At 38.2% G+C, this 14,337-nt stretch overlaps 1 protein-coding gene across 1 annotated transcript; it reads right to left on the bottom strand.

Moving 5' to 3' along the window:
• Nucleotides 1–1,228: 1,228 nt before the first annotated feature.
• LOC131636641 (uncharacterized) lies at nucleotides 1,229–1,990 on the bottom strand. Its single transcript, XM_058907252.1, has one exon. It carries the CDS (start codon nucleotides 1,988–1,990, stop codon nucleotides 1,229–1,231), a length of 762 nt encoding a protein of 253 aa, XP_058763235.1.
• Between the last annotated feature and the right edge of the window lie 12,347 nt (nucleotides 1,991–14,337).

The following is a 14,337-nucleotide window of genomic DNA, read 5'->3' as shown; positions in this document are numbered from 1 at the left end:
ATTCTTCATTTGTTCTCTTCTCATGAACATCCAAGGTTGCCATCAATGCCAATAACGCAACACCATCTTGCTTAGACTCATCCACTTTACATACTATCAAGTTGGCAAGACAACTTATCCCATCCAATACAATCCCGTCTACTATTAACAAGAGATTAAGGGTGATCAATTCCTCAATTTGTCAATAGGTAGCCGAAAACCATAATGGTAGCATAAATCATCGTTACCCAACTACAATAGCATCCTCTATCTTATGCCTAAAGTTACCTAGGCATAATGTCTCACATAGAACAGCTTCTCCCCCACTTGTTTCAATCTCACCTTTGCAGACAAACAGCTAAGAACACACCGAGTACCGACAGTGTTTCACACACATGTCGCATACCAAAGGGAATAAACTCATTAGTAACCTGGCCAAATGGCCGACCATGCTCTGATACCACCATTGTAACACAATTCTAATCCCCGCAGAATACAAAATAATTTCAGAGTAAAACATGCAAATAGGATGCTACAACTCCTTAATAAAATTTTAAAATCATTTGTCATGCTTTTCCGAGGAACATAATTCAACATTATTCACCAAAAACATGTTTAACGGAACGGAATAGAATTTCAATAAAATTTAATAATGTTAACATTGATTACCAACACAAAACCCATAAATTTCATAAATAGACCCTTCCGTGGATACATCTATGGAAGTTTCGCTGTTAGTTTTTTTTACAGAACAGAATGCAGTAGCAATAGAAGTAGAAGGAAAAAACACATAAACACAAACACATAAACTAATACTTGACTAAAAATGATTATATTGCAGTGTTAAAGAGTGCATATATTAAACTTTGAAACTAGAAAATACATCAAAAGAACTGTCGCCGGCTAAATCTATTGGTGGTTCCAATTTCGACTTTTCTGCATTCGATTCTTTTTCGATATTATTCAATCTTTCAAATTCGTGCATCCTATCCACAAAAAGATCCGACCACGTCTTGGCATTCTTGGTATGTTGAAGCTCTTATTCTGGTGACGTAGGTGGTATTTGGCATCCCGGTTTCAAGTAAACTTGCACAAAATGTTACAATTTTGCCAGTCATCCAATACACATAATACGATCATTTGGATATGTAGGAGGTGCACTGCGGAGCGGAAAAAAGGTTTCCAAAAAACCATAATGTGTCAATTCATTGCATACCATATCATATGCGCATGCAATAAGATGTCCCATTTATGGGAATCTCATCCATTTTGAAATCGGTGTGTTAGCGCCCAACCAAGGAACAAGAGCTTCGTTAACCGATTCAAATTTAGCTTCGTTTCCAAATACCCGCGTGTACGGGTCTTTATGGTTCATCAACTCTTCGATAAATTCATGACAGACAAGCTTATGGGCATTCTCTCCCTTACCAAGTAAAGTTGATACGGCTCGAAATCCGCAATTATCGTCCCCCGCCATATTGACGACCCGGTCTATGTATTTCTGCATAAAAACTGGCATCTCGTCGATGAATGGAATTTTTGGAGCAACATGTACCTTTTTGATTGACGTAGTTTTTGGAGAAATAGGTGTCGGAGTCAGAACTTTCAGTGGAATAGGTGTCGGTGGCGGTTTGCTAATGCGATCTCCTTTGTTTGAACTTTTTTGAGATTTTTGCAATTTCGGAGTAGGTGAGTCGGGAAAGAGTTTGTCGATGTGCTCACAATATGAAGGAGACCGTGTAGTCGATTTGTCATTCGGTGTAGGCTTCACTTTCTTTGAAGCACCCTTTGTCTTAACTAGTTGAGACGATGGTTTCATGTTGGTTGTTTCTGGAAATCCGATCTTCCGCAATTGTTCTTTGATGTATAGTTTCATGTTGTCAGCGGCCTTCGAAAACCTCTCTTGTATCACCTCCACTTTGGAAATAATAGAGATATTCGATTTTTCTCCTTCGATGCAACCATCATCATAAAAACTAAGTCTCTTCCAATGAGGAGTAACTTCATCCATTCTTATTGGCTCACCTAGTCTCCCCTTTTTAGTAATAACACAAGTACACGAGAGATCATACGTCCTAGTAATAGTGCAACCATACTTTTTTAGAACAAGATTGAGAATCTACGTTCAGAATCTGGTTTTGATGATAACAAGCATATATTTTGTGAGTAAAAATTTTATTACTAATGCTTTCATTAAGTGTGCAGATACTATACATTAAGTTTTATACGACATTAATGATGACAGCATCAGAAAGAAACTCAGACAAGCTTCAAGGAATTAAACAAAAACATCAGATACATGAAGACTTGTTACAACATGAAGATCATATGAATAAATGATCAGAAGTTATGACCAAGTGCAAAGCTTCAGAAATCAAAAGACAATCAAAGACTGAAGTGCAAGCAACGTTAACATTCACAGGCAATACCAACAAAAGACGTTTTTATCCGGTATGCAGAAGCTCCTAAGAACAAGCATAAATTGATTCAATAAAATCACATGCAAGCAATCACGGTACTCAATGCAAAGACAAAATTATGACATCTATTTTGGTCTACATCTTGATTAAGTAAAAGAAGACACGCTACCAAAAAGAAAAACGAAGAAGACACGCTATCAAAGATAAGATTCGCCTTGGGAATAGGTATTTCATCATTCGGTCTACATCAAGCATTAAATGCTATGTTCAAATATAATTCAAACGGCAATATTCCAACGGTAATAACAGACTTCTATAAAAAGAGCAAAAATTATGATAGAAGAAGATGGAGTAAGACAATGTGAGCAAGAAAATCAGCATAAGATTAATTAAGCTGCTCCATTAGAGGCAGCATACACAAAGTGTGTGATGAAACGATAATGTTGAAATACACATCATAAGCCTATGAAAAGAAAATCAAAAGGAGTGAATAAGAAAACCCTGCATGTTTTGCAGTTGTTGCACCCCAAATGTTTCCTCTTTATTTGAGCTATAAGTTATCAAAGACATTTATTTCGTCGTTCGAAAAGGGAAGAAAAATAATAAAGAGTTCTCATGGTTTTAAGGAGATATGGCATGAAATTTGGTTATACGGTGAGAATGCGAAGAAATTCACAAGTCTTAGCTGGAGGATGTTATGAGCTTAGTTCCCTACAACTTTTTTGACGTTCTCTACAACTTTCGTGTTTGGCTCAGAAACCAATTCAATGAAGAAGATGGTCGAATCAACAAATTACTGGAGCGTTCGCAGTGAAAAATGATGTTGAATGTAGGTTTTCGGGCCTTAGAAAATCCATATCTCATGATCTCCTTGTCGGATTCGCTCGAAATTTTAATTGCAGCTCTGTGTCATTATTCTTGAGATTTCATATGTTCGGGTCGTTGACCAATTATGCACCGAAAATGCCCAACATTTTGAAGAACATCGTGATCTTTCGGTGAAAAGTGTATTTTCGAGCATGTCGCGACAAGTTTGAAAATTCATAACTTCTTCGATTTTTATCGTACAAAGTCCATTCCAGCGGTATTCTCTCAGAAATTTTGTTAGCTTTGATTCGTCGTCACACATGCTTGAATAGATTTCGAGCCGAAGAGGAGTTTTATCGAATTCTTTGAGCGGTACTCACAAAATTCAGCACAGTCGCGCCAGATGTATCGGCGTTTCTCGTCATTCAAACGCGCGTAATTTCTTCATCGCTTATCGGATTGAGATGATTCTTGCGGATATGAGTCACAAATTTAGTCATTTTCGAGTTGACGTTGTTCCCGGTTTCGAATTTCACACCGAATGACAATTCCTCGAAAACGAGCAAAAAAGGAGATAATTAAGGGCGTTTTGGACATTTAACCACTCACACTATATAATTCATTTTCCCTCTTTTTCTCTCATAGCTTCACTTCACCCAAAAATATCAAAAACACTTTCTCTCAATTCTCATAGATCAAAAACCACAAATTCTATAAAACTTTCATCAATGTTTATGAACATTCATTGATCTTCATCAAATTCAAGAACAACATGGATTGAAGATCAAGATCTAGAATTTCTTCTGCTCCTCTACCACACATCTCGCGCGCCTCTCTCTCCTCTCCCTTGGGATTCGCGTTTCGACTTCACTTCGTGTTAGCGTTCGTATTGTGTTCGTGTTTGCGCGTCGGATTAGATCTTCGCTCGGTAAGCTTTCGGATCTTGAATTAAGTGCTTAATTGTTAGTCATTATGTGAATTTGAATCTAGATTCATGTTTTGTTATTGATTAATGTTGATTGATGAGGATTGATCGGTGAATTTGCATGTTGTTAATCAAATTGGTAGTGATCATGTGAACTTTGGTTAGATCTAATGATTGTTGTATATAATGGATGATTTTTGATGATGAATCGTGACATTTTATCCTTGGATCTATGAATTATTGGTGATTTTGTATGATTAATTGTTAAAATCCATGTATGTGACTTGTGGTGCACTCAAAGTGTTTGTACAAATGCATGTGTTAAACCTTTGCTCGATAACTGCCGCATTTGATGATTTATTCGTGGCTTGAGCATATTTGCGTTGGTATGATCATATTTGCATATGCTAATCTTTGTATCAATTGTTGTGTTGGTATGATCATTGTTGGTGATGACTAAATATGGAATTAGTGGCCAACTTGAGGCTCATTTGCTTGAATCATGTGATTGATGATGTGTGCTATATGTGAATCATATTTGTCGCTTGTTTCCATAGCATTTGTCGAGTCGTGCTTGATTTTTATAACATGATATATACTTGGTTTGCTTATGTGGTATGTGAGGAAGTGTGCCACTTGTTGCTTGTGTTGCTAGAAAACGTGCTTATGTTGATTTCCAATTTGCATCTCATACATGCTAACATGTGATATTCTATGCCATGAGTTTGTGTCGTAATTCCATGTGCATTTTCGTAGATTGTGAGAGTTCTTTTTTGGTTTATATTACGTGTGCAAGTTGGCTTTGGTTTTGATTGGATGCAATTGGTTCCCAAACATAAAAAATAGCAAAAAAGTGATTTTAAAACAGTGGAACCCGGTTCCTAGCTTTAGGGAACCGGTTCCCATCCATTAGAGGCCAAAACGGGTGGCAGAAGGGTCTGCGAACTCGGTTCCCAGATAGGGGAACCGGTTCCCCTGTGTGTTTTTTTCCTTTTCTTTTCTAACTTCAATCTTTCGTATCTTTTTACTCGTAACTCCGATTTGCACGTTCTTTATATCGTTGGAAAGCTTGTGAAACGTTCTATCTCATGAGATGATTGATATGGATTGATTGTAGGATATACATGTTTGTTTTCCCCTTGACATTTGTTGTCCATTTCATGTGTGCGTTAATTGTTCATTTTCTCTTAGCTTATAATTCAATAACGTAATTCCGATTGTGATGTTTGTTATCTCTAACTTGTGTTCTAGTGTGCAAGGCATTTGGATAGTCACCGATCGATGCTTATTACTTGAGTGTTCCACTTTATTTGCAGGACACAATCTCTCGCGTCGTGCTCTCATCTTAGAGACACGTTTCTTTTGCTTTATATTTGTTTGCTTGGATTGCTTGTTCCTCTTGCAGGTTTATCGTGATTATGCTCGACGCAAACGTCGACGGATGATTTATTTTCACGACGTCGACCCTTGTTTGCTTACATGGCTAATCGGTGTGCTGACTATTTGCTATTGCCTTTGCTAGCTCGCTCGCGGGATCTCTAGTTTTCTTTCTCTCTTCGCTGTAGTTCACAGATCATAATCCGTTTGGTATTGATCTCGTTTCATTTTACCTTCTTCCCGCATTTTACCGCTTTCCGCATCATCCTAAAACATGTGAAGTGGGACCAAGACATTCATCTGGCCAAGCCCTCGAAAGAGGCTCTGTTTTTGTTGGTGTGTTTTTGTTGGTGTGTTTATATCCATTCAGTAAGTGCACGCTACGCGTTGCTTGCTTCTGAACTAGCACAAGATCCTATTATCGAGTATGTCAGGTAAAGGGTTCATGCAATCGAACCCCCGCATTTCTTATAGCTCACGTTGACCGACGTTGACGCACACACCATTTTCCTTTTAGATCTGTGAAAGCTTGGTTGCTGAGAGGGACTCGCTCCTCTTGTCTATGGGCCGATCATTTTTGTGAGGTCTAATGCTTGGTTGACTCGGGTGATCCGCTCCCCTTGGCTATGGCGGGACCGCTTTTCTTCTACTCGGCCTGCGCCGGTGGTTTTGTTTGCTTTACGAGCGGAGATCGTTTGTGTGATATTCTTGTTTGCTTTTCGCTTTTCCCTCATAGGTTGCTAGCTTAGTTTATACTTGTACCCTTTGTATGATAACATAGGTAGCAAGCTTCCCCCCCCCTTTAGCTTAGATTTTCCTCATGCATTCTTTAAAACACAAACCAAACTCTTTGATTTTCTTTTCTTAAGAGCTTGTTATTTCCGCTCAATTCCTAGCATAAGTCTCCAAAGGTCTAGCAGCGGAGTTCGAATGAAACTCGTTCACCTAAAAAACACAAAACAAACAGAAACTAGTTAGCCCAGCTACGGTACCTCTGATTCCTCAAAAAGGATAGGTAGGCAGCGGGGTAGGGCCCGTGCGAGTATAACTCTTTCTTTTCCCTACATTTTGCATGCATACTAGTTCAGTTTAGGCATAGATTTGTTACACACCCATAGTTTTAGACACAAGCGTGGATACCATCGAGTACGATGGGCATGAGGGATGCTAACACCTTCCCCTCGCGTAACTGACTCCCTTACCCTTTTTCTCTGCTCGTGAGACCGTTGTTTTGTTTTGTGGTTTGCTGGCATCCCCTTCCTTTTCAGGATAAATATGTTAGTGGCGACTCTATTAATTTTCGTGGTAGCGACAGCTGGCGACTCTACTAGGGAGTGAGGTCTATTGCGGGTCCGAACTTAGCGAGTCGATCCTGTTAGAACAAGATTTGTTCTGATCAATTATCTTAGTTTTGATGATAACAATAATATGAATTTTGCTTAAGATTATATGGTACTCTAATCCAATGCAATTTCCTTTTCAGGAAATATATAAAGAGTATGCATAATTCAGCGCTCAGAAGCTTTGTCTAAAAGTGTTCAGCATGCAACATCAGAACATGGTCTGGCAATACATCAGAAGATGGTCGAAGCAGAATCAGAACATGGGTCTATGGAAGCATCAGAAGAACATGAGATTAGAAGCACTGAAGTTCTGATGGTATCACGCTCAGAAGCACTTCAAGGTCAGAAGATCAGAAGATGCTTTGCACCAAGCTGTTTGACTCTGATGATATTCAAACGTTGTATTCACAAACATCAGATCAGAAGGAAGTACAAGTGGCAAGCTACGCTGACTGACAAAAGGAACGTTAAAAGCTATTATAGGCTACGTCAGTAGACACAGCGTGAACAAGGCTCGAGGTAGTTGACAAAAGCGTATAACATTAAATGCGATGCTGTACGGAACACGCAAAGCATTAAATGCACTCAACGGTCATCTTCTCAACCGCCTATAAATATGAAGTTCTGATGAGAAGCAAGGTTAACGATTCTGAACAAAAAACAACCTACATTAACTTGCTGAAACTCTGTTCTATTCAAAGCTCAGAATCTTCATCTTCATCAAAGCTCACTACATTGCTGTTGTAATATATTAGTGAGATTAAGCTTAAACGTTAAGAGAAATATCACAGTTTGTGATTATAGCTTTTAAGAAGCAATTGTAATACTCTTAGAATTGATTACATTAAGTTGTAAGGAACTAGAGTGATCGTGTGGATCAGAATACTCTAGGAAGTCTTAGAGGTTATCTAAGCAGGTTGTAACTAGAGTGATCGTGTGGATCAGTATACTCTAGAAAGTCTTAGAGGGTATCTAAGCAGTTGTTCCTGGAGTGATCAGTGTGTGATCAGAAGACTCTGGAAGACTTAGTTGCTGACTAAGTGGAGAACCATTGTAATCCGTGCGATTAGTGGATTAAATCCTCAGTTGAGGTAAATCATCTCTGCGGGGGTGGACTGGAGTAGTTTAGTTAACAACGAACCAGGATAAAAATAACTGTGCAATTTATTTTTATCTGTCAAGTTTTTAAAGCTACACTTATTCAAACCCCCCCTTTCTAAGTGTTTTTCTATCCTTCAATTGGCATCAGAGCGCCGTTTCTAAGGTGCAAGCACTTAACCGTGTTTAGAAAAGATTCAGGAAGAGAAAAACGCTTCAGTAAAAGATGGTGGATGAAAGTGAAAAGTCTACACCTGCATCTACATCTGGCTCTGCTGAGCAACACAACGGTAACAATGGTTATACTAGACCGCCGGTATTTGATGGTGAAAACTTTGAATACTGGAAAGATAAACTGGAAAGTTACTTTCTTGGTCTAGATGGTGATCTATGGGATCTTCTGATGGATGGTTACAAACATCCAGTAAATGCCAGTGGCGTAAAGCTGACAAGGCAAGAAATGAATGATGATCAGAAGAAGCTTTTCAGGAATCATCATAAATGCAGAACTGTTTTGCTGAATGCTATCTCTCATGCTGAGTATGAGAAGATATCTAACAGGGAAACGGCCTATGACATATATGAGTCCTTGAAAATGACTCATGAAGGAAATGCTCAAGTCAAGGAGACCAAAGCTCTTGCTTTAATCCAGAAGTATGAAGCCTTCAAGATGGAGGATGATGAAGACATTGAAAAGATGTTTTCAAGATTTCAAACTCTTACTGCTGGATTGAGAGTTCTTGACAAGGGATACACCAAGGCTGATCATGTAAAGAAGATCATCAGAAGCTTACCCAGAAGATGGGGTCCTATGGTGACTGCATTCAAGATTGCAAAGAATCTGAATGAAGTTTCTCTGGAAGAGCTTATCAGTGCCTTGAGAAGTCATGAAATAGAGCTGGACGCAAATGAGCCTCAAAAGAAAGGTAAGTCTATTGCATTAAAATCCAATATCAAGAAATGCACTAACGCTTTTCAGGCTAGAGAAGAAGATCCTGAAGAATCAGAATCTGAAGAAGAAGATGAACTGTCCTTGATCTCCAGAAGGCTAAATCAACTCTGGAAGAACAAGCAATGGAAGTTCAGAGGCGTCAGAAGTTCAAAGAAATTTGAACGTGGAGAATCTTCTGATGACAGAAGATTTGACAAGAAGAAGGTCATGTGCTATGAATGCAATGAGCCTGGACACTTCAAGAATGAATGTCCAAAACTTCAGAAGGAAAATCCCAAGAAGAAGTTTCATAAGAAGAAAGGTCTTATGGCAACCTGGGATGAGTCAGAAGATGATTCAGACTCTGAAGATGAGCAGGCAAACTGTGCGCTGATGGCGACAGAAGATGACGAATCAGAATCTACATCAGAATCAGATTCTGAAGAGGTATTTTCTGAACTTACTAGAAATGAGTTAGTTTCCGGTCTAACTGAACTTCTGGAACTCAAGTCTCAGATCAGTCTCAAATACAAAAAGCTGAAAAAGCTATTTGAATTTGAAACAAAGAAGCTTGAGTTGGAGAATTCTGAATTAAAAGAAAAACTTTTAAAATTATCCAATAATGCTGGATCTCCTTCTGATTCAGAAAAATCCACTCCTAGTCTAAACCATATTCTGAAAGAATATGATTTAAGTTTCAGGAAGTTCTTATCTAGAAGTATTGGCAGAAGTCAGCTAGCTTCTATGATATATGCTGTGTCTGGAAACAAAAGAGTCGGCATTGGTTTTGAGGGTGAAACCCCATACAAACTTGAACCTGTTGATGAAATGAAATTCACATACAAGCCATTGTATGATCAGTTCAAGTATGGCCACTCCCATGATATTAGGCACACTTCACATGCTCAAAGTTTTCACATTACACACACCAAAAAGCATGTGACACAACCTAGGAAATATCATGAAACTCACATTAAAAATTATCATGTTGTTCCTCCTATTGCTTATAATGTCAAACCCAAGTTCAATCAGAACTTGAGAAAATCTAACAAGAAAGGACCCAAAAAGATGTGGGTACCTAAGGATAAGATTATTCCTATTGCAGATATTCTTGGCTGCAAAAAGGACAAAGCACAACATGTCGTGGTACCTGGACTCTGGATGCTCACGACACATGACAGGAAGAAGGTCTATGTTCCAAGACCTGGTGCTTAAGTCTGGAGGAGAAGTCAAGTTTGGAGGAGATCAGAAGGGCAAGATAATTGGCTCTGGAACTATAAAGTCTGGTAACTCTCCTTCCATTTCTAATGTACTTCTTGTAGAAGGATTAACACATAACCTCTTATCTATCAGTCAATTGAGTGACAATGGTTATGATATAATCTTTAATCAAGAGTCTTGCAAGGCTGTAAATCAGAAGGATGGCTCAATCCTATTTACAGGCAAGAGGAAGAACAACATTTATAAGACAGATCTGCAAGATCTTATGAGTCAGAAGGTGACTTGTCTTATGTCTGTTTCTGAAGAGCAGTGGGTCTGGCACAGAAGATTAGGTCATGCTAGTTTGAGAAAGATTTCTCAGATTAACAAACTGAATCTTGTCAGAGGACTCCCTAATCTGAAATTCAAATCAGATGCTCTTTGTGAAGCATGTCAGAAGGGCAAGTTCTCCAAACCTGCATTCAAGTCCAAGAATGTTGTTTCTACCTCAAGGCCATTAGAACTCTTGCACATTGATCTGTTTGGCCCAGTCAAAACAGCATCTGTCAGAGGGAAGAAATATGGATTAGTCATCGTAGATGATTATAGCCGCTGGACATGGGTAAAATTCTTGAAACACAAGGATGAGTCTCATTCAGTGTTCTTTGATTTCTGCATTCAGATTCAATCTGAAAAAGAGTGTAAAATCATAAAGGTCAGAAGTGATCATGGTGGTGAATTTGAGAACAGATCCTTTGAAGAATTCTTCAAAGAAAATGGTATTGCCCATGATTTCTCTTGTCCTAGAACTCCACAGCAAAATGGAGTTGTAGAACGAAAGAATAGGACTCTGCAAGAAATGGCCAGAACCATGATCAATGAAACCAATATGGCTAAGCATTTCTGGGCAGAAGCAATAAACACTGCATGCTATATTCAGAATAGAATCTCTATCAGACCTATTCTAAATAAGACTCCTTATGAATTGTGGAAGAGTAGAAAGCCTAACATTTCATATTTCCATCCTTTTGGATGTGTATGCTTTATTCTGAACACTAAAGATCATCTTGGTAAGTTTGATTCCAAAGCACAAAAATGTTTCCTTCTTGGATATTCTAAACGCTCAAAAGGCTACAGAGTATACAATACTGAAACATTGGTTGTAGAAGAATCAATCAATATCAGGTTTGATGATAAGCTTGGTTCTGAAAAACCAAAGCAGTTTGATAATTTTGCAGATTGTGATATTGATATATCAGAAGTTGTTGAGCCAAGAAGCAACGCATCAGAAGCAGAGCTTCTCAGAAGCAAAGAATCTGAAGATCAAGTATCAGCTTCTCTGGAGAATCTAAACATTTCTGAAGAACCATCTGTCAGAAGATCATCCAGACTCATCTCTGGTCATTCAGAAGATGTCATTCTTGGAAAGAAGGATGATCCAATCAGAACAAGAGCATTCCTTAAGAACAATGCAGACTGTCAATTAGGTCTTGTATCTTTGATCGAGCCAACTTCTGTTGATCATGCTCTAGAAGATCCAGACTGGATAATTGCTATGCAAGAAGAACTGAATCAGTTTACAAGGAATGATGTTTGGGATCTTGTTCCTAGACCAGATGGATTCAATATAATCGGTACAAAATGGGTCTTCAGAAACAAGCTCAGTGAGAAAGGTGAAGTGGTAAGGAACAAAGCCAGACTGGTGGCTCAGGGTTATAGTCAGCAAGAAGGGATTGACTATACAGAAACCTTTGCACCAGTGGCCAGGTTAGAATCTATTCGTCTATTAATTTCATTTGCCACTCAACATAACATCACTCTCTATCAGATGGATGTTAAGAGTGCCTTCTTAAATGGTTATATAGATGAAGAAGTTTATGTCCATCAACCTCCTGGTTTTGAAGACTCTATGTCTCCTAATCATGTTTTTAAACTAAAGAAATCGTTGTATGGATTGAAACAGGCTCCCAGAGCTTGGTATGAACGCTTAAGTTCTTTCCTTCTGGATAATGGTTTCACTAGAGGAAAAGTGGACACTACTCTCTTTTGTAAAACCTTTAAAAAGGATATTTTAATTTGTCAAATATATGTAGATGATATTATTTTTGGAACATCTAATGCTACACTTGGAAAGGAGTTTGCTGAGTCTATGCAGGTTGAGTTTGAAATGAGCATGATGGGAGAACTCAAGTATTTCCTTGGAATACAAATAAATCAAACATCAGAAGGAACGTATGTTCACCAAACCAAGTATGTGAAGGAACTTCTGAAGAAGTTTAATCTTCTAGACTGCAAAGAAGCCAAAACTCCTATGCATCCAACATGCATCCTAGGTAAGGATGAGGTAAGTAAGAAGGTAGATCAGAAGTTATACAGAGGTATGATTGGATCTCTTCTATATTTGACTGCTTCTAGACCTGACATTCTGTTCAGTGTTTGTTTGTGTGCTAGATTCCAATCAGATCCTAGAGAATCTCATTTAACTGCTATTAAGAGAATTCTAAGGTATCTGAAAGGTACTACTAATGTTGGCTTAGTTTACAGAAAATCTAAAGAATACAACTTAGTAGGATTCTGCGATGCTGACTATGCTGGAGACAGAATTGAAAGAAAGAGTACTTCAGGAAGTTGCCAATTTCTTGGAAGTCATTTGATCTCCTGGTACAGCAAGAAGCAAGCTACTATTGCTCTATCAACAACAGAAGCAGAATATGTCGCTGCTGCTGGTTGCAGTACACAGATGCTCTGGATGAAGAGTCAGTTAGAAGATTATCAGATATATGAGAGTAACATTCCTATATTCTGTGATAATACTTCTGCTATATGTTTATCTAAGAATCCTATTCTTCATTCAAAAGCTAAACATATTGAGATCAAACATCATTTCATAAGGGACTATGTTCAGAAGGGTGTTATATCTTTAAACTTTGTTGATACAGACCATCAATGGGCTGATATCTTTACAAAACCCTTGGCTGAAGATAGATTTAAGTTCATTCTGAAGAACATCAGTATGGATTTATGCCCAGAATGAGAAGATGAGAAGTTCTTATGTATGAGTATCTTCTGAAATGAAAATGGATTATTTTCTAATCAGAAGTTCTGATTGAAATCTTTTAGAAATTATGATTCGGTTATTACTAACGTTTCATTGTCTAAGTTGATTCAGAACCTCTTTTAAAGCAAAACAGCTGTAACGTTTTATCTCGGGATGGTAAACCTGTCGTTACTGTTCATGGATAAGCGCGCGTGCAGTTGAAGGGACGCCGACCATAGGTAACTGTGCTAGTCACCTCATTTGTCTTTATTATCTCTCCTCATGTCACGTAACATTAAATGCTTTTCATCATTTACTCTCTTTCAGTTTTCTTTTAAATACTCTTCAAACGTTTCTTTTTCCCTCTTATATCTTCTCTATCACACTCTGTCTTTGTTCTCTATCTTTTTGCATTCATATCAAACCCTAGTTGTTCATTATCTGCAAATCCATCATGAACCCTTCATCAAGCCCATGAAACCATGAAAATGATCAAAACAAGAGAAAAGCTGTTGAAACATCTCCTTCCAAACCCAAAAAGATAAAGATCACCTATGACCCTCTCAAGGTGAATCCATTCGAAGCAATGTTATCTGGAAACTATTCTAGACGTGTGTTTCAACCCCCTGGTGAAAGCCCTCCATCATCTCCATCTTCTTCCTCATCTTTTTACCTTCAAGACTCAACTTCCTCCTCATCTAACCTTTCCTCTCCCTCAACCCATTCCAAAGAAATCTCCTCATCTTCACCTGCTGAGAATGTTGTCTCTGATAAAGATTGTGGAAGATCTGCATCAGAACCAAGTCTCCCTGACCCCTCGCCTGGAAGCCCAAGAAGCAGTCAATGATGCGTTTCACTCCTTCATGGCATGCTGGCGCAGATTTTGTCTTAGCTAGGGTCTTAGGCTTTGGTCTTAGTAGTTTTCCTTCCTTGTTACATCTGCTTGTTAAACATCTTTTCATGTAATATCTTTTGATTATAAATGAAAAGTTTCTTTGCTTTTACATTCCAGTGATTTTATTTGTCGTTTTATTCATCTGAATCTTTTGAAATATTCTTTTTGATGATATGACAAAAAGGGGGAGAAGATAAATGATAAATGATTTGATTAATCTATCAGTTGCTGGGTAAAGCTCCCACACATTTACTAACAAGAACTGCAAGTTCTATATGGTTTAAGTGTTTTGCAGGTATAAAGAAGTGAAGAGAATCTTCAAAGC

The sequence above is a fragment of the Vicia villosa genome, unplaced genomic scaffold, assembly GCF_029867415.1.
Source record: "Vicia villosa cultivar HV-30 ecotype Madison, WI unplaced genomic scaffold, Vvil1.0 ctg.001800F_1_1, whole genome shotgun sequence".
Taxonomy (NCBI): Eukaryota; Viridiplantae; Streptophyta; class Magnoliopsida; order Fabales; family Fabaceae; genus Vicia; species Vicia villosa.
The sequence above is the reverse complement of the archived record's forward strand: the minus strand, read 5'-3'. Positions and strand labels throughout refer to the sequence as shown.

Excerpts from the sequence above, each read along its gene's own strand:
- LOC131636641 (XM_058907252.1), bottom strand. The coding sequence starts at position 1,990 with ATGGATGAAGTTACTCCTCATTGGAAGAGACTTAGTTTTTATGATGAT.